Raw genomic sequence first — 21,297 nt, 5'->3', positions numbered from 1 at the left:
CCCTAACAGGGCTTAGGAATCGTTTCTGAAATGGGTTGTGTTCTTCCATTAAGAGGCAAGATTTGCCTGTATACCCATTTGAATGCTTGGTAGGTGACAATGTGTTGACCAAAGTCTTCTGAAGATAAATTTGTTCAGTAAAAGAAATGAAAAAAGATTCTTATGGACTTGAGTAAAACAAAAAGTGCAATGTGTGTGCCTTCTGGACATGGGCACATAGCAAATCTACACAGGAGAGTAAACTGTTAGATATGTATTTTTGTCACCTCATTTCATTTTCCAAATCTTTGTACTATAAAGTCAAAATTTGCTTGCCAAATGTATTTAAAGATAATTTAGTCAGTGAAACTTACAGGCCTAAATCACTATGAATTTTCCTCGAAAATAGTAGTGTAGCATGGAAATACTGAATAGATGCATGATGGTTATGTAGTAGCTATTTAAAGATACATGTAAATGCAGAGTTAGATGTATTTTTAAGAAACACTCTTAAGGAGGGCAACAGTAGATGCAAATTTGAAATTTTTAGCCACACAATCAGATGTGGTGTTAGAGCTCCTAGCATCCCAAGGATGCAGATAGTCCTTTTTCAGTAATAGAAGCTTGGCAACTTCAATATAAATAAAAGCTAATACATCAAAGTCACTACCAAATGCCTCAGTCTAATTTGCATTTTATTTGTGAAGGTATGGCAGAAATTCTGTTCTTTGTAAACATGTTATTCATTCAGTCTTGAACTCTTTGAGCTTTAGTATTTTATGTGTATTGTAGACTTTTGTTTCGTGATGGACTGTTGTTCACTATTAGTTTGGGATAAGCAATGACAACAGCTGTGGCAGAGACAACAGCAGTGAAGTTATTAAACTTTAGACCAAGTAGATTCTTTCTTAGTGAAGCAACGTTTTTCCAAGTCTTCTGATTAGCCTTGAACACCGTGGCGTAGTTTTAAAGTATTGTTATAAATTATAAGTTTGTGAAAAAGTAATGTTGCCCAAACAAGAATTACATCGCTACCTGTTCAAAGTATTTCTGTTAGTTCAGTCTACTTCAGTATTTTCCATGGTAACTACTTAGTTTTGCATTTTAAGTTGATCACAGCTTCACCTTGAATAACTATATTGTTAAATGTATTTAGAATACCGATTTTTGTTTGCTGTTTCTCACAGGTGCATTCTACTCCCTCTCCTGGGAATGAAGCCCCCTCAGCAGAGCCTCTTCATACTCGTGGATTCGGTTGATGAGGGATGTAACGTTTCCGAGGGTGAACAGACTTCCACAAGTTTATCTGGAACAATTGCAGAGATTTTAGCAAGCCACTTCGAGTTCTTCCCTCCCTGGCTGCTCCTCCTGTGCTCTGCCCGCAAGCAGAGTAAAGCTGTAACAAAAATGTTTACAGGTGAGTGCAGAGCATAGGAAGTGTTTGGTACCATAACTAGGACGTCGTATTTACCAGACCCTGGGTGTGATGGTTGCATGCTTAGTTCTAAAACATGACAAAAAACAACAATGCCAATTCTAAAAAACACACATCCCACTTTACAAAGGACTACAGATAGCTTAAATCACACAAGTATTTTGGAGTTAAATTATGTCTTTGCAGTGCACCTGCCGAGAACAGGGCTGCTTTGAGTTTTCCTCTCACTTTACTTGTTTTTATGAGGCTTTGAAACAGCGAGGTGATGTGTAAGTACAGAAGTATTTCGGCTGCATACACCCATGCCTTACAACCTCAAAAGGTTTTTCTTTAATCTCCCATTAAAACCTCTCCCCATATTTGCAGGAAGTGAGTAAGAAGGTGAAATTGGAGAGAGGAATAATGTAGATGTGGATTCTTGGTGCGTGCTTTTGGCAGAGGTTGCACAGTAAAAAAATTCTTTACAGCTTCTTCATCCAGGCTTTGCCATGTCATGAGAACATTTCTTCACTATAATGACATTGTTACTGGAAGTTCTCTGAAATTTAATAAAAGGCAATATCTAGACTGGATTCCAAGCCTATGTATAAAGCCTGTGTGTATTAAGGACACAATTAGGACAAAAATGTGATTATAGAACTTAGACCCGTAGGCTTGGTCATTTGACAGTGGCAAAAGGTCAATGGGATAATTGCATTTTGGAATGAAGTACTGTATTAATCAGCGGCAGACATGAAGACTGGTATTTGGGAGTATGTGAGAACTAAAAGAAACTTTGGGGTAGCTTCACTTTGGACATTCATATGAGAATAGTTTTGTCAAAGTTTGGCTGATTAGATATGTTGTCATTGCCAAAAAACCAGACAAAACTTTCTTCACAGCAGCTCTATTTCTTTTCCACTGAATCATATAGTGTTCCAGACTAGTCCTAAAAAATTGCTGTTGTTTTCTAAGTGTATTTCCAGATGGAATTCCTGACAGGAAAAATCAGCAGAACTAATGGATATGCCTTTAAAATAAATTTGATTTCAGTGAGTTAATTTCTCATTTCCACAGAGCATGAGTTGATGAATAGCATAAAGGAAGTTGATGTATGATACTGTAATCCCATCTTCGCTGTGAAAAGGTATAGCAAAGAAAGAACTGGATACAAATTGAGAAGGAATTTTAGGGTCTATTCGGAAGAAGTGGTGGTTTAGCCGCTGTGAAAGAAAAATGGGACATTACAACCAATGTGATGGCTGCCCATTTAATACACTGTTGGGTGATTTTCCAATCACTGTTGGGTGATTGAGCCAATACTCAAGTTTGCAAAAGGTATGGTCAGGGTATGAGGAGCATTGCTGAAGCTCCTGTTAACTTCAGAAATGTTGCAACTTCGTGTTGTAAAACTGGAGATAACGTGGATTTCTTCTCTGGTTCTAGCCTGAAAAGGATTCACTGACATTAAAGTTTCTGCTGGGGCAAACTCTTCTCCTCCTTTGGGGTATTTGAATGTTTACTTTTAGCTGAGCCAATTTTTAAAGCTATTTATATTTAGTTGGTGGGCAGGCAGAATTGAAGATCAACAATAAGTACTTGGAACAAAAAGCAAAAAATCAGCTTCACTGTAACTTAGTAAGATAGATTGGAACCCTTTTAGGATTGTTTTAGGAAAATGTGCCCCATCTGTAGCTTTTTCTGCTAAAAAAAGTTTTGGAGTATAATATGAAATATATATTAACCAATATTAACCCGATTGCAATAAGATTATATCTGCTTTCACTTAAAATTTTCATGCAGTGAAAACTTCCTCCTAATCTCTCTGACAAATAGGTTTAGCTGTCATTTTAGCAAAGTGTTATCGATGACTGGATTGCTGCAGTGGCCTTGTCCTGTGATGCTCTTTTTTGGGTGTCCAATACAGATGAGAGTTCTGCAAGTATCTCCTGAGCCAAAAATAGCCATGACGTGGAAGAGAGAGTCAAGCTTTTCTCATCCTAATGGTGAATAATCCCTAACAGTCTAAGAATGAAAAAAGAAGCAGGGTAATTTAGTCTGATCCTCTTTATTCTTTCACTTCTGTTGGTGACTTATTTATGAAAATTGAATAGTTGTGCTGACTCTGCTGCAGCTTGTGCTCTGGGCCCTTCTGTATTCCCAGATTCTGTAGTAGCACAATGTGCTACAGATTTTTTTCCCCTTACAGAGATTCTCAGCTTTCATTAATTTAAAAAATAAAAAAAAAAAAAGAAGGAGAAAAAAAAATGGGTTTGCCTCTTGTGACTGCAGAGACAGCCTCAAAAATATGAACCAAATGTAAAATGATGCCTGCATGAGTCTGTGGTCACCCTCCACAGAGAGCAAAAAGCCAGCCAACTGAGTAAAAAAAGGAGGGGAACAGATAATGCATGGCCTTATCTTGCATGTGCACTGTCACTCCCACATCATGCCTGTTTGGTTTTCATAATGACTTCCCCCCCAAATTTAACAATTCTATCTTGCACCCATAGTTATCCACAGGGTCTCCCACATCATTATTTGTTATCATTTGGCTACAAGCATGGACAGTTAAGCAGCTACATTAAACACAGTCTTTCCAACCTAAAAGTGGCACAGAACATCCTTTTTTTTTTTAAGCTTCAGCTAATGAGCTAATTAAAATGCTTCTCCTAAAATGAGACTAAATCTTGAAGGCATAGGAGTCACTCTTACAAAACCTATTTCCTTTCTTAAATGTCCATGGTAGTAGTTGAAAAACTTGAGGCATTTTAAAATTAGGCAATTTGATTTAGATAAGTGTGAGTGAAGAGCAGATAATTTCTCATCAACAGCACAAAGTTAAATAGACGAAAGTGCATATGTACAAATACTCTATTTATTGGGTCAAAGAGGCTTTTTTCAATAGGCATTTACTTAATTTCTTTTTTTTTGCTGCACACATAAATCAAGTATCTGTGGCATCTGGCTTGATTATACCCCTCAATTAAACACTGACATTCTTCCAAAGAATTCCTTCTCGTGCATGAGGCATGAATGCACCAGTGAGGCACAACACCTGCAGATGTCACATCTCAGGGATCCATAGTTTTCATTAAGTTAGTGTTAAATATCAGAAAGATACTGAAAACTCCAATAAAAAGAATCAAAAGTGGAGGTGAAAGGGTTTGGTTTAGACTCAGAGGTGACTTAAGTTCCATTCACCCACTTGTCCATAGGCAAAACTAGACAATGTCATTCATTTTTCGCTCTTCCTTTTTTCTGCCATTGAGTTTCAGCCAGATATTTTTAAGAGCTGATATTTATCCAAATTTATTATTAGAAATATTGGGAGCATGTCTTTCTCATCTCTCTGCTATTTACTGGTTCTGGTCTGAATAGATGTGGAGGGTTGATTTTCTTATACTGTTTCCGAAAGCTAAAATATAAGCAATACTTTAGAGAAATACTGTAAAAAATCACAACCCAGCTACTCTGCACCCAAAAAAACTCACTGTTTGGTGATTAAAACCACTCAGGAAGTCATATTGCTGAATACCCAAATTGAAGCATTTGCCTGATTTGGAGCTGAGCCTTTCTGATTAGCTGCCATTCCAGAAAAGAAATGGCATGAGACCACTACAGGAGATATTGCTTTAAGAATGAAGAATCTAAGTTGTCCTCTAATTTTTCATTGTAGTTTGGAATTTATTTGGATGACCTCATGTTACTTTAAAGACTTTATGGGAGTTGGATTTTGACTATAAAAGATAATGTATTTCTGTAGTTGTAAAATTTGCTTTTGAAAAACTTTATTTCTTGTTTTGGTTCAGGTTTTGGAAAGGACAAATGTTCAAAAGGCTTGGGAAATCAACAGAGAACTTTTAATTATTGTTTCCTTTCTTGTCATTACTGCTTTGAAAGCACTGTACTAGGGAATTTCATATTTCCTAGTAAAAAACTGTATGTGAATTTGGAACTTAATCGCCTTGTAATTAAAGAGGGAAGACTAAATTGTTTTAAATGAACTGTTACCTGTAAATCTAATTAAATAAACTTCTGTGCAATGACACGGACCAGTGAGAGCAGCAGATTTCAGCCTCAATGTCTTGTAGCACCTGCAGTAGATGCAGTGATATTTGTAATGCACAATATACTGCAAATGCACTAAAAGCCAAATGTGCTACTTGAATTATCAGGTGCATTTTACTCTGCTGGATAAGTTATTCTTTTTGAGCAGGTGTGCATAAATGGCCACAAAAATACCTGATTTATTATATGACAGATCAGCAGTGTAAATTATTAATGCCAAATCATTGTCATGTTTGTAATCATTTAATTACTCTAAAGTTAACCATTCAGTTAAATATATTAAAATGTGTTTAAAACTTTTGTAATTTACTTATGTAAATTCATCTAAAGATATGGAAGTAGAAGGATTTTTTAAGCATTTACTGGAACTTGCTAGTTAATAGCTTATTTTTTATTATTAAAGTCTGACAAAGTTGACATACTATAAAAGTATTTATAGCCAAGATACTTTTTTCTCCCACTTTCAATGACCCTAGATCTTGCCAAGAAGTACATTTGGAACTGATTTGTTTACAGAACTGCCAGAAATGTAATAAATCAGGACAGTCCATATTGGAGCTGTTGTTGGTTTGAAAGTGATGTGTTGTATGAAAAATTATAACAACGCAAAAAGCAGGGTCGTGGGACTGCAGGTTCTGTCTACTGCAACTCCTGTTTTGCTGAGCTGAAGTAGTTCATGGGAATGCTTCTGAAACAAAATGAGCTTTCTCTTAATATTTTGGTGCTTCTTTTCCATGAAAGTGACTTATTGTATGGGGCAGGGTTGAAAAGCAAGTTTTCAGGATCTTTGTTTGGAAATGTAAAATGACCTCAGTTAGATAGATATTTGGGGCAAAAAAACCAAGGCTTTGTCTTCCTTCTTCAAGCTAGCAACGAGAATTTAAGACTTCAAAAAACTATGGTTCTATCTGTGAGGCCTTTTTTGAATTATTCGCTTATTATAGTATGACATGGTGCAGTGGTCAAAATTAACAACCTATTTCTGTCCAAAAGTTTGTTACAATGGCAGTTTGTTAATCCCAGCCCTTAAAGTGCGTTTCATCCCTGGAATGTGTGAAGGCCTGTGTGAGTGTACTGTGCTTCTTGGTATCCAGACTTATTTTGAGATAGAAAATATAGGATCTCACTTACAAGGAATACATGGAAATATTGCAGAAAAAAACCCAAGCAATTGTTAGCTTCCATGAACATACAGCCACTCAAATAATTTTAAAACTGTTCTGAAGTCTTCTGAAATTTTTTTACCTGTCTGAAGTGCTTTGATATTTTGTGTGTCTCAGGTAAGTACAGATCAGGGTGATATTTTTAGCCCTAATATGGAACAAAGTAATCAGAGGATCATAGACTGGTTTGGAAGAGACCTTAAAGATCCTCTAGTTCCAACCCCCCCACCATTGTCAGAGACACCTTGCACTAGACCAGGTTGCTCAGGGCCTCATCCAGCCTGGCCTTAAGCTCTTCCAGGAATGGAGCATCCATAATTTCTCTGGGCAATAATGCAACCTTATTTAAAGGGAAAAAAACTCAAACATACAAACCCTTCCTTTTTCACTTGTTTTATTTGGAGGGCTTGGGTTTTTATATCACATCCAAAATTATTTTATTTTCCTACCCATTTTGGGAAGCAAAATGAAAATTGCTTTTTCAAAGAACACTTGAAAGATAAGAGTCTTTTGCTTTTGAAGCACATGTACAGGGACTGAGGCACTTAAACAGTTATCACTCTGCAAGTTTTCCTGGGAAGGCTGGGAGTCAGGAGAGGTGAAGTGTAGTCATTAGTCAGGCAACACTGAACATCAGCTGAAATCCCAGGATTGCTGTTGTGTGAGTCCATCAGGGGGTTTTCTTGTTATGGTGAAATGAAACTACTGAAAAAACTCTTGAGTAATGTAAAAATAGAAATAGCTTACATTGCAGGTATATAGTAGAAGGAAGGATGTGGTCAAAGGATTAGTGTGAGATTTTGTGAGCAGGGTCACTTGTGACTAAACACATAGAGAATGAGTTTGTAGAGCTCTCTGCCTGTCCTCATTTAGCCAAGTGACAGGTTCAAATCAGTACTGGGAGAAGCAGAGCAGTTCAAAGGAAGGTGAGTGAACAGGGTTGTGTATTTGCTCCAAATAGAGCGAAACAGAGCTTTTCCCTGTGCACATGAGCCAAGCAAAGGGACACTCGTCTCTAATTACATCTCTGTGTCTGCACGTGACTGTGAATCCATGCACCAAGCAATGCCCTGTTTTTAATGTTATTTTTTCACTTGTGTATCTTCTGAAGGATCCTGACCTAGAAACAGTTTTTCACTTCAAGTGAAAGCTTGGGATCTGCAGAGTTGCAGGGCACTGTCTGTTCTTACTCAGCAAAGTTTTTTATTTGGGTTATGTGCAAGAATTAAGGGCTTTACAAAGTTACATACAGAATATTTTAATAAAATACATAGTAAATAGATGAATTATCCCATTCTGCAGGTCAGGTTAGGACGTTACTCAAATTTGTGGCAAATGATGGTGGATAAAGATGATTCTTTCGAGAGCCAGGAAAAAAAAAGAGAGCCTCTGGAACAAATATCCCCCTCCCAAAAAAAATAATTATTTTCTTTCTCCTGGCCTTCTTACTCAAAAATCTTCAAGTAGTCAATCTTATTTGTGTAGTCTTAGCCTCTGAACTGACTGTGCAAATCCTCTCCAGTGGAGAGAAGCATGATTTTATTTTACGTATTCTATTGGTTTAGCCCTGTTCGGTTTGTAATGCTTCCTTAATTAATAAGGGAAGCAGAAATATTTTAGTAACACTTCCATAGCTTGCCTCTCAGTTCTGATCTGTTGTGTTTGTACAATGCTCATGTAGACTAAACAATTAACAAAGTGAGCTTAATGGGACATTCAGAACTTCTGTTGAAGCCACTGGGAAACAAAAAACACAGCTCTGTTATCAGCCTGAATTTGCTGTCAGAACAAGATCCCAGACTGAGCAGTTTGATCCACAGAGTGTTCAAATACAATAAAACTATAGATTTAGAAGCAACGTTCTTCAGAAGCTCTCTTAAAATTATTTGTTCCAGGGAGATAGGGCCAAAATTGAATTGAATACATTGATCTATGGTTACTTTTCCTTCTAAATTATTTAGAAGTTCAGTAACTGCTTTGGTTGGAAAAGCAAAGTTGGGTTTTTTCCCTGACTAACTGAGCTGCCTGTAAGGAAATGTGTGCAGTGTGCTCTGGAGGATGGGATTACAGCCTGTCCCTGGAGGAGTGAGGTACAGTTCTGGCCTGAAACACAGTTGTCGAAGCTGCTGTGTCTGTGACCTCTGTGGTTTTCCCATGGCTTCGGGAAAAGCAGTGTTCAAACACTGTAATGTGTCCCTATAGGGTAGGTCTTCATCAAATGCTTTCCTTGGCCCTACCAAAGCAAATGTTTGAAGCGGCAGAGATAGCCGTGTATCCGTGAAACTATGTCTTTATTCCACCTCATTCCCGAGAGTCTTATGGCTGCTGAGGTGGCCGTAGGGAATTCTTTGCACGTGCTTCTAAGAATAGTGTCCTTTGCTTCGAGAGGGGAGGGAACGGGCACAGTCTGCACATATGAAATAATTTCCCTTTTTCCTCTGAAGAGTAAACAAGTTGGAAAAACAATGAGATCATACAACTATGAGAAAACCTGTTTCCTTATACAATGAGTCACCTACCAAAGAACCAGGGTGTTTATCTAAAACTCAGTCCTCACTTGAAAAAAGTAGGTAATTTTTGGTGCACAGTGATCTAAAGATATTTAAAACTATTTTGGAGTGTCTCTTCTATATCATAACAGCTTTTAAAAGAAACTGTGGTGGTCAGGTTAGTGTTTTATATATATTTCATCATGCATACACAGCAGGTGTGAATAACCTCTTCTGTAATTAAATTAATATAATAATTTTCTTAATATAAATAACTGAAAATTGTTTGGAATTCCAGTGTTAACCACATCGGAGAAGGGATTATTCCTTTAATAGTATAATAATACTTAATAATTTTATTTTGGTTGTAGTTCTGATGGTTTTGCTTAGGTATTTAGTATTGTCCAAGATAGACACACGGTGCCTAATTCAAAGTGATTTTTGGTATTTTCTGTGTTAATAGCACATATTCCTTCTTACAGTAGATGATGATCAAAATGCATCTATTATCAAAGTTTTCTCCTGTTATTACTATTTTACATTCACAATGTTTACAGGAAGAATATCGTATTGTGGGTGTTCCCCACCCAGTCTTTTAATTACTTTTTTTTAACATTGAGTTAAGCAGAACTGGATCAGAAGTAATTGTAACTTTCTTCCCTCCTTATAGGTTTTCGAAAAATAAGTCTGGATGACCTTCGAAAGGCTTATATTGTGAAAGATGTGCAGCAATATATTCTGCATCGTTTAGACCAGGAAGAAGCCCTGAGACAACATCTCACAAAAGAAACAGCAGAGATGCTGAATCAGCTTCACATCAAAAGCAGTGGTTGCTTTTTGTATCTGGAACGTGTCCTAGATGGAGTTGTGGAGAATTTTATTATGTTGCGAGAGATCCGTGATATTCCAGGAACATTAAACGGCCTCTACCTTTGGCTCTGCCAGAGACTTTTTGTGAGAAAACAGTTTGCGAAGGTCCAGCCCATTCTTAATGTAATTCTTGCAGCCTGTAGACCCTTAACCACCACGGAGTTGTATCATGCAGTGTGGACCAAAAACATGACGCTGACGATGGAAGACTTCCAACGCAAATTGGATGTCCTGTCAAAAGTCCTTATCGATGGCCTTGGAAATACAAAAATCTTGTTCCATTACAGTTTTGCAGAATGGTTGCTGGATGTAAAGCACTGTACACAGAAATACTTGTGTAATGCAGCGGAGGGACACAGGATGCTGGCAATGAGCTACACCTGCCGAGCAAAGGATTTAACACCATTAGAAGCTCAAGAGTTTGCATTGCATCTGATAAATTCAAATTTACAGTTAGAGACCTCAGAGCTGGCCTTATGGATGATATGGAATGGCACACCTGTCAAAGACTCCCTGTCAACCTTAATTCCTAAAGAACAAGAAGTATTACAGCTGCTGGTAAAAGCTGGTGCTCACGTCAACAGCGAAGATGACCGCACGTCTTGCATCGTCCGGCAGGCTCTGGAGAGAGAGGACTCCATCCGCACCTTGTTAGACAACGGAGCGTCAGTAAACCAGTGCGATTCCAATGGGAGAACGCTCTTGGCCAATGCAGCATACAGCGGCAACCTCGATGTCGTCAACCTGCTGGTCTCGAGGGGAGCAGATTTAGAGATAGAAGATACTCATGGGCAAACAGCACTTACCTTGGCTTCTCGTCAGGGACACACCAAGGTTGTCAATTGCCTGATCGGATGCGGGGCTAACGTCAATCACACGGATCACGACGGCTGGACGGCGCTGCGGTCTGCAGCGTGGGGAGGGCACACAGAGGTGGTCTCTGCACTCCTTTATGCGGGAGTCAAAGTGGACTGTGCGGATGCTGACAGTCGAACGGCGCTGAGAGCAGCGGCATGGGGGGGACATGAAGATATTGTACTGAATCTGCTTCAGCACGGCGCTGAAGTTAATAAAGCTGACAACGAGGGCAGAACGGCGTTGATTGCGGCTGCCTACATGGGGCACAAAGAGATTGTGGAGCACCTGCTGGATCACGGTGCAGAGGTGAACCACGAGGACGTGGATGGAAGAACGGCTCTGTCTGTTGCCGCACTCTGTGTGCCGGCCAGCAAGGGACACGCCTCGGTTGTCAGCCTGCTTATCGACCGCGGGGCTGAGGTTGACCACTGTGACAAAGATGGCATGACCCCACTGCTGGTGGCTGCTTATGAAGGACACGTGGACGTTGTTGATCTGCTTCTAGAAGGAGGAGCTGATGTTGATCACACAGACAACAACGGTCGTACACCGCTTCTGGCAGCAGCCTCCATGGGCCACGCTTCAGTTGTAAATACTCTCTTATTTTGGGGTGCAGCTGTTGATAGCATTGATAGTGAAGGTAGAACAGTTCTGAGCATAGCATCTGCACAGGGCAATGTTGAAGTAGTACGGACTCTGCTGGACAGGGGGCTAGATGAAAATCATAGAGACGATGCAGGCTGGACACCTTTGCATATGGCAGCTTTTGAAGGTCACAGGTTGATATGTGAAGCTCTTATAGAACAAGGTGCTAGAACAAATGAAATCGATAATGATGGACGTATACCTTTCATATTAGCTGCACAAGAGGGTCACTATGATTGTGTGCAGATGTTACTGGAAAATAAATCCAACATTGATCAAAGAGGCTATGATGGGAGAAATGCTCTCCGAGTTGCTGCCTTAGAAGGTCACAGAGATATAGTTGAACTACTGCTCAGCCATGGAGCAGATGTGAACTACAAAGATGCTGATGGCCGGCCAACACTTTATATCTTAGCGTTAGAAAACCAGCTTACAATGGCTGAGTATTTTTTAGAAAACGGTGCAAACGTAGAAGCAAGTGATGCTGAAGGAAGAACAGCACTCCATGTTTCCTGCTGGCAGGGCCATTTGGAGATGGTACAGGTGCTGATAACGTACCACGCTGATGTGAACGCTGCAGATAACGAGAAGAGATCTGCTTTGCAGTCTGCTGCATGGCAAGGTCATGTGAAGGTAGTGCAGCTTCTCATTGAGCATGGAGCTCTGGTTGACCATACATGTAATCAAGGTGCTACTGGACTCTGCATTGCAGCCCAAGAAGGGCATATTGACGTTGTCCAGATATTACTGGAGCATGGTGCTGATCCAAATCATGCCGACCAATTTGGGCGCACAGCTATGCGAGTTGCAGCTAAAAATGGACACTCTCAGATTATTAAATTACTGGAAAAATATGGTGCATCAACTCTGAATGGTTGCACTCCATCTCCAGTACACACAATGGAGCAAAAACCCTTACAGTCAGTCTCTTCTAAAATGCAGTCCTTAACAATGAAGTCCAATAGTTCGGGGAGTACTGGTGGAGATATGCAGCCCAGTATGCGGGGATTATCTAACGGGCCTGCGCACGCCTTCAGTTCTCCTTCTGAGTCCCCTGACTCTACAGTTGACCGTCAAAAGTCATCTTTATCAAATAATTCCCTGAAAAGCTCCAAAAATTCTTCTCTCCGCACCACGTCCTCAACAGCGACTGCCCAGACAGTGCCCATTGATAGTTTCCACAGCCTGTCGTTCACGGAGCAGATACAGCAGCATTCCCTGCCACGCAGCAGAAGCAGGCAGTCCATTGTTTCTCCTTCTTCCACAACTCATTCCCTAAGTCAAAATCATAATTCACCAAGTAGTGAGTTTGAGTGGAGCCAAGTAAAACCTAGTTTGAAATCAACAAAGGGCAACAAGGGAGGGAAAACGGACAACTCCAGCAAGTCTGGGTCAGCTGGAAAGAAAATAAAGCAGAGCAGTTCCTCCCAACCCAAAGTGTTAGAATATGAAATGACTCAGTTTGATAAGCGAGTACCTATTGCCAAATCTGGCCCAAGCATGCCACTGAAGTCAATGCCGGCAGAGCCACAGTGCAAAATTTTGGTCCCACCAGCTCAGCAAGAAGTTGGTCGATCTCAGCAGCAGTTCCTGATTCACCAACAGAGTGGAGAGCAGAAGAAGAGGAATGGGATTATGACGAATCCAAACTACCATCTCCAGAGCAATCAGGTTTTTCTTGGCAGGGTTTCTGTCCCACGAACAGTGCAGGATAGAGGGCATCAGGATGTACTGGAAGGTTATCCTTCTGCGGAAACGGAACTCAGCCTTAAGCAAGCCTTAAAACTTCAGATTGAAGGTAGCGACCCAAGTTTCAACTACAAGAAGGAAACACCATTGTAAAAGGTAACTTACCCTGTCACAAAGGAACCAAATGTCTGTATGTCATCATTAGCATTTAAAAGATGCTAAATAACATTTTATTATCATTTCTCTTCATAATTACTTTCATAATGAAAACCACAAATGTTAAAATCTTAAACTGGCAACTGTTTGTTTTGCTGTCACTTAAAAGCATCAGCTGTAGAGGAATTGGGTCACTGTCATGTTTTCTGTTGAATTCAGATTGCTCAAACTGTGCCCCCACTGTCTTTGATATGTGAATAAATAAAAGAGCAAGTTTCACCTAGCATTGATTTCAAATTTTCAAACATAAGGATAGATGGGAAATCTAATATGTGGTATTTTCAGATATAGTCATTATTTCATTATTTACAAAAATACTTTTCAGTAAGCTTCTGAAGGTTCTTATAAGTTACAGGCAAGCACTCTTCTGAATCACAGTAGCACAATTATCTAGAAATTAAAAAGTAAACATGCTATTCTTAAGCTTTGATTTTATGTTTCTGTTACTGTAAAGGTAACCCTCCTATAAAAGAGGTGGCTTTTCTCAGAGGAAGATTAGAAATTATATATGGTGCCAACTTTCAGACCATTCTGTAGTTCTAAATCAGTGGGGGTAATTTAGATTTCTCACTTTCTGTCCCATACTGAATTTTAAACTGAAAAAGTAATTATAAGTAGTTTTTTTAGGCCTGAACTGTCAGTGAGTCAGCTAAAATAGTTCTATTTTTCTCCCTGTTCCTATTGAGTTTAATCTTTTTTAGGGTATCTGGAATGTGTTAATAATTAATATATTTTCTATTTGAATTTCAGAGAAGCAGCATCTGTATGATATGTATGCCCTTCTCTTATTGCTTTTTTGCTTATTTCTGAAAACTTTTTTTTTTTGCGTAAATGCAGCATTTTTGACAGCTCAAACTGCTGCTCCTTAGAACAAGAATGTTCTTGCCAGCTGACTCAGTTCTGCTGCAGGTCATCACAGACCTCGTGTTCTAGGACAATTGCAGGTGGTGCAGAATCCACAAATGCGAAGTTTTCAGCTGTCAAAAACACACAGATGGGAGTTTTCCCAAAGTGTCCTGGAAAATGATTTCACTTTAATGGAAGAACTGTAAACGTAGCTGCGGACCCTTGTGAATTGGAGAGTATTGGAATATTCTGCAGGACCCTAGGTTGGGCTTGGCATTTTGGTTAAATTAACATATTTGAAACAATAAAGTGTTTCAAAAACATACGTACTACAGCCAGCACATTTGTAAAATGCAAATATTAGCAAAGGGTCAGATGAGCTGTAGGGCAGGAAGAAGGGATGAGGCAGCACAGCAGGAACCAGCATAGAAAGGAATCATCAGCTGAGAGAGAATGGGCCCTAAATCTTCTTAAAAGTTATAAGCATTTCAGATTCCCACAGTTGTACATCATGCCCAGACAGGATTTAAATTGTAATTTTTTCCTGCCTCCATAAAACATCAAAACATATAATTAAGAATTGTGTTTCCTAACTCTTATGTACCTGCACCTGATGTTCATTGCTTGCTTTCATGTTACACTTTATTGTAAATCCATTGTTTGGTTCACCTGGGAAGTGTTGATCTACCTGACTTGTCATCAAAAAACTAGTTTTGATGATTTTTTCCAACTTTGTTGGTTTTAAAATATAAACAGCATATAAAAAAAATCTGAACAATCTATACATAACTTTAAAATTGGGCTTTGCTTTATCTGGAACAAATGGTGCATTACTGAAAATTCAGGGGTTTTCTCTGTGAAGTTCTTGGTTAAGAATAGCATTTGGCTAAACAAAGGAGTACAAATAACCAAATGGTTCCTTTTGCTTTTTCTCTTAACTGTTTTTCATTGCTTCATTGTAAAGATGGCAGTTTAAAACAATTTTGTGTGGATTATGAATTGCTTGGCACAGGCAATAATTTACCTCCTCTTTAGCCAAGTCTCAAGCACAGAAACTGTAATTTCCCTGACCGGTGAATAAATTAGTCACCTGTGGAGAATCCCATCAGAAATACTCTACGGGAGCACCGGAGGAATGGTTTTCCTTCCCTGGCTGCTGCTTCCCAGCACTATTCAGGAAGCTCTCCTGCTGTGGGGACCTTGTAGCTGCTTTGGATGGCAGAGAGCACAGAGAATCAATCATGGGATTTGGGTTAGGCAGGAAGCACTTTCCATCATCAGGTGGTTGTTGTGTGCTTTAAACTTTAATTAGAGATGATATAGCTCCCTTTCTGACGATACTGTTTGTATTATGGACTATTTCAAAACTTAATGTTTTTTATTTTGTCCTTCCAGGCCAATTCCATGATGCTGTGAACAGAAGCCCTTCTGCTCCGAAAGATTTATCAGCTGGCTGGGATGAAAGCATATAATGCTTGTTTAGTCCACCTAGAAATTCAAGAATGTGATTACTACAGTACAGTTACCTTAATTACTGTAACGTGCCTACATTTTCAGGCTGCCTTCTCAGTATAACCCTCTGTGCTTCGAAATTTTATTTTGTGTACTTTGTATTTAATACACAGAATGAGCACTTTTTTTAATTGCAGGAAGATATATGCTGTATTTCCCTGACCACAGCTGAAAATGGTAAGAACCAGGAATTCTGATTTCCTATTCCAGATCGCTTGTAGAGGTGCATGTGCCACAGTGAACTGTGTATGGAGAGGCAGTGCTTTTTGTATTTATTTTTCTGTAATAAGCAAAGAAAATAAGCAAAGAGTTTGTCACATTTGCATTGTTGTCCTGTATGGTCAGTTCCCTGTGTACTTCAAAAAGTTCTCTCCAGAATTACAAGTCTCGTAACAGTATTTTATAAATACTGTACTTGTGTGTTCTGTCTGTGTAATCGCTGTTCAGTGGTAGCAAAGGAGTCGGACTGCAACCATCTGCAGTGTCTTTGGGATTTTTGAGAGGCAAAAATCCACTCTCTGGTACTACAGCACCAAATCTGGATGGCAGACTGGGACCACTGAAAGCAATAGGTGAATTTTCTCTTGGGCACTTGGTCTTCAAAAGCCTCCGTTATTGTTACGGTAATGAGGTAACTAATATGGGTATGTTTGAGGTGCTAAAGGTCTGATCCTGCTTTCATGTATATCTTTATACATTAGAAACAGCTCTTTCTTTATTCCAAGGACTGTATTGAGAATGTCAGTAAAACAAACGGTGGAAAATGCAGACACTTTGTTAATGGGGCTGAGGGAATATACAGCCGGAGTACAGTGGAAAAGCACACAGTCAGTGACAGCGTTGCCTGGGGAGTACAGAGATTACTGAGTTAGCCCTGTCCTGAGACAATAACTCTTTAAAGCACAAACTTGTATGAATGTGGTTGCTGCTTCAGGTGGCTCAGGTAGAGCCAGTGTGAGTGTGTCTGTACCTGGAGCTTGGTTAATCAGCAGTCTGGATAGTCCATCTACAGATAATGGAAAGCTGGTTTCCCGCTCTTACAGCAGAAGAATTTTACTTAAATGAAAGAGAGCAAAGTCAAGGTCATTGCTGTGAAAGTGAACAGTGTGAAATTTTTCCTTTGAATGTGCACATCTTACTTGCACAGTTCTGCAAGTGATGAAATAAAACTAGTGGGTTATTTTCTCCTACAAATGCAAGCTATATTCTACTATTCACCATTACACAGCCTTGCTCTTTAGAAAATAAGCCTATTTTTGTATGCACGTATTTCTTCTAAAGGCTTAGGTTTCATCTTTTTCATACTCTAATTCTGATCATTCCAGAAATAAGATGATAGAAAGCTGAGGTTATTTTTCATAGATGATTAATTAGATCCTTAAACTTCGATAAATGGCCCCTGGATGTAGATGTAGTGCATATTCTGAGGCACTGAAGGGCTTCATGTCTGGTTATTGTGATCCAACAGTCATCAGAACATTTTTTTTTAAATCTTGCACCTCCATTTTTATTTGCTTGCTACTAAATGTAAAAAGAATCTTTTATAGTCAGGCATTGAGCATATAGTAAAATTAGATGTTAGAAGTTAACACAAGGCAATATTGATTATTCTGAATGTTTCATGTATTGAATTTCTTGTCCCCGTGGGACAATTATAAATTAAACATAACAGGAGTCTGGCAGAATGGCCTTAAGAGGCTCAGTAAAGAGAAAGTACCAAAATGTTTTCAGCAAACTTGTTCCAAACCTCAAGTGTAGTACATTTGCAATACTGTGCAAGAATACAACTTCTCTTAGTTATTAGATGTATGTTTTGTTCTGTAGAAAGGGATCCCTGATTGCCAACATTTTTCTACTGACCTTGACTGTCATTGGGATTATATTTATTTAATTTTATTGTGTTGTTATTAATTGCACCTTGTGGAAAGAGGACGTAAAAATATGGCCAGTTTCACAAGGGGCCACAATATATAGATAGATAGTCTGGTGGGTTTTTTGTGAATAATATTTACGTTTGAAGCAGTCGCTGGTGAAACCCTCCATCCAAATCAGCAGAAAGTAGACCTGTTGAAAATGTTTCCAGAATGACAATTCTTCCACACTTTGAATATCACTTTGGAACAGAGCATGGATTGTTTTAAATCATCCACTTTCTCAGAAGGTCTGCGTAATTCCATGTTGCCGTTGCGTGTGATTTTTAGCACCACCGTTTGTGAGGGTTTTGTGTGCCAAGCAAAGTTGCTGTTCCCCATGTTATTCCCTCTGCTCTTCCCTTTTGTGTCCGTACAATGGAGTGGAGGTGAGCAGAGGTTCAGAGCTGTGACTCAGCACGGTTTCTTTTGCCAATGTAACAATTCTCACAGCCTAAAAAACCTGAATAAAACATGAATCCTCTTTTTCTGCATCCCATTTTGCTGGTCCTTCCAAGATCATCTCCACAAGACGTCTAAAATTCTTGATGGGAGAACTAGGGAAAAAGACTGTTTTGTGGACATGGATGTCAATACTGTGTGCATGTGGAAAAACACGTCAGAAGAGAAATGCATTAAGAGATACAGAGGCACAACTGATGCATTTTTGTCTTCTCTGTGATCAGTATTGAAAGCATTACCATTTCTTTAAAACTAAAAAGGTATTTTCCCTCCTCAGTTACTCTGCTATGCAAATGTCTGTTATGCTTAATACTCCCCATCTGAACTCCTCAGTTAACTTGGTTTGCAGATAGACTGTTTTTTTCCTGGAGTGGGTTGTAAATAGCCTTTAATGTACATTGAGTGAATTTCACATTGTAAAATTTTTATTTTATTCCTTGTATTATATTAAGCGAAAATCCCTGTGTATATTAAAGTGCATAATAAATATATTTGCTTTTCAGCAGACATCTGTTTTAATTTTTCTACCTCATTTCCTGGGACATTTCAGGAAAAGGTTATTAAACTTGATTAACATTTGTGTAATACTAAATGAAACATTATATATGTGTCCAGTAAGCAGTCCAGGCTAGCAAACCTCAGACCTCAATGTTAATTCCTATGACCCTGAGCATTTGCAGGAGAAAATTTGCTGTGTGTCCTTCTGTTTAAAATGACTGTTATATACTGTAAAGACCAGGAGGGCCAATAAATTCACTGTTTTAGTTGCTATAAGTCCTTTACCACTTCAAATGGATTTTGTTAATTATCACCTTGATCAGTGTTACCCTGTAGTATTTTCAGTTTAAGCAAAAGCTCTCCTACTGATGGTGGCTACTCGTTTTTCTTGAATTTGTTATTAGAAAAGGCAGGAGAGAAAAGTTTTCTGGTCATTGCAATAATCCCCTTTGCCTTTGTGATCCTGTCTCACTTCCACTTTGGATTATAAAGGTGCTGTGATTTCTCTGCAGAGAGTTGTTGAGTGTGAAGGAAGAGTTCGGCTGTGCCTTCTGCAAATGATGGCTCAGGTTTACCTCCAGGTATTTTCATTCACACAGATTTATTTCAGTGGTTAGTGGACATGGATCAACTGATTTCTAAGATTAGGAGAATGACAAAATTGTCATTAATTGTTGACTTGTTTTCTATGTATTTCTGTTGTTTCTCACAGCAATTATTGACCCTCTTTTGTTAAGTTTTCTATATCTGAAATAACAAAGTATGAGGAGCATTAATTCAGTGGCTATTTTTCATTGAGGCAAAGAATCATTTTCACTGAATTAATCTTTGAGTAACTTCTATTATGTTTCAGATACAGACATTTTCTTCAGATAATCACTGTACTAATAATTAAATAAAATTGTCCAACACCTGTTTCAAATCTCTTATTCTATGGAATATAAGCAATCTCATTGAATAGCACTTCATATCTTCTGGGAGATCTTTACTACAATTTGATTTGTATATTATTACCAAGTAGTACCAAAATGTATTTTTCAAAAAAAAGCTGAGACTAGTTGGCTCAGTCAACTAAAGCTTTTCAGTTGGAGGCCCTTTGAGAGACAGCAGTGACAATTTGGCATTGATCTACATCCTAATCATTTTATGCTACAAAGAGTCACAGAAATAGGGTGTGGGACTGAGAAATCTACTTGGCAAATCATTTTATTAAAGAAGTCTCCAAATGTATATGTAGGTAATATAAACAGATTGAACTTTAGGAATAAATCTAATTTGCTGGTGTCCCAGAAAGACCAACTGTTCTCACATCTATTCTTGCAATTTTATGTTAGACCTGTGAAAGCACAGAACTACAATTGCAGGTGGAGTTTAAGCTGGAGAAAAACAGCTTCTATTGGACTCCTGTGACAAAATCATGTGTCTTCAGGAATAAAGTTGGTGTCCTGTCATTTTTTTCAAATGGATTAAGAACACAGTAAAGGATTTTGTGGTTTGGTTTGGGACCTTTTTCCCTTCTCTGTGCCTCATTAGTTCATCTTGGACTCCCCAGCCTGTTCTATAGTTGTCTCTTGGGGCTTGCTCAGGTGTTTGCACAGGGGATTGGCAGCACTGTGGTAGCTTTCAGCTGGTAGTCATGTGTATCCTTGAAAAAATGGGAGATGGGGAGGAGGCTGCAGCGACCAGCTGTGCTAGATAGAGCTAATCAGAAACATAATTGCCACTTTTTTGAATGTGGAACGTTTAGAGTAGTTGTCTCTGGTTTAAGGTTTGGGGTTTTTTTCCATTGAAGCACTAATTCAGGCTTTATGTCTGAACCATGAAGAGCTGGATGGCAGGAGGGTGTTGGATCTCCAGGCAGGTGACCCGGCAACACTGGGTGTTTTATTTGGAACTGCCAGAGAGGGCAGGAAGCTTTTAAAGAATCCTTTGCAAGATGTTTGGTGCCCTTCTCCAAGGAGCATGGCAGCAAAGGAACCTCCTGGTTCCTGATGGCATTACAGTTTTCTTGGTGAAGTTGATACTCTGAAAACAACAAGATTCCAGACAGGAGAGTTTGGGGGGTAAAACAGAATAAGCTATGGGGGTTTGGTTGTTGGGTTTGGTGTTTTATTTCCCCCTATAACTTCTTTGATGTAACTTATTTTCAGTCTCATTCTCCTAGGAGGAAAAAAAAAAGGTAAGTAATAAAATTCTCTCTGAGTTAAAGCTGTGAGCACAGCTTTTGTCTACTTTTTATGTCTTGGTGAACGTTAGGCAACCTTATAGGGAAACTGTTTAAAATTCAAAGCTTTATTCATAAATGACAGAGTGACAGAGTGGACCTTTATTATTATTTATTCTGTTGTCTTCCATTATACTGGCTCTTCAGTTTATCATTGTATTTTCCCCAAGAATAAAACATTCCAGTTTCATAATAGTTACCTTGCTGTTTTTCCACACTGCTCTCATAGAAGGTGTTACTTTTCACTTGTAAATCCTAAAACATTTTACAGAAAAGACGAGGAATATTGAGATAAAGGTACGTTTGCCTTGGCTAAAAACAACACCAGGAAAAGCCCCTGGGTCTCTCCCAGCCCTAGGCAATTCTGCCGCCTTGAATAACCTGTTGTCTGGCATTAACTCATCTCCTGCTTTTTTTCAGTTGCTTTTTTTAGTTGCTTTTTCTGCATTTG

General features: G+C 38.9%; 1 protein-coding gene across 1 annotated transcript in view; it reads left to right on the top strand.

Annotated features, from left to right (window-relative positions):
* ANKRD50 (ankyrin repeat domain containing 50) overlaps nucleotides 1-18,631 on the top strand; it is a 41,122-nt gene extending 22,491 nt beyond the window's left edge. Inside the window, exons 3-5 of the mRNA XM_064651469.1 lie at nucleotides 1,167-1,396; nucleotides 9,787-13,334; nucleotides 15,636-18,631. Of these exons, the coding sequence (XP_064507539.1) occupies nucleotides 1,167-1,396; nucleotides 9,787-13,331 (3,775 nt within the window). The 3' untranslated portion in view covers nucleotides 13,332-13,334; nucleotides 15,636-18,631. The remainder of the gene's footprint in view (nucleotides 1-1,166; nucleotides 1,397-9,786; nucleotides 13,335-15,635) is intronic.
* The last annotated feature ends 2,666 nt before the right edge of the window (nucleotides 18,632-21,297 follow it).

The sequence above is a fragment of the Pseudopipra pipra genome, chromosome 4 (assembly GCF_036250125.1).
Source record: "Pseudopipra pipra isolate bDixPip1 chromosome 4, bDixPip1.hap1, whole genome shotgun sequence".
Taxonomy (NCBI): Eukaryota; Metazoa; Chordata; class Aves; order Passeriformes; family Pipridae; genus Pseudopipra; species Pseudopipra pipra.
Note: the sequence above shows the minus strand (reverse complement) of the source record. Positions and strands in the feature narration are given on the sequence as shown.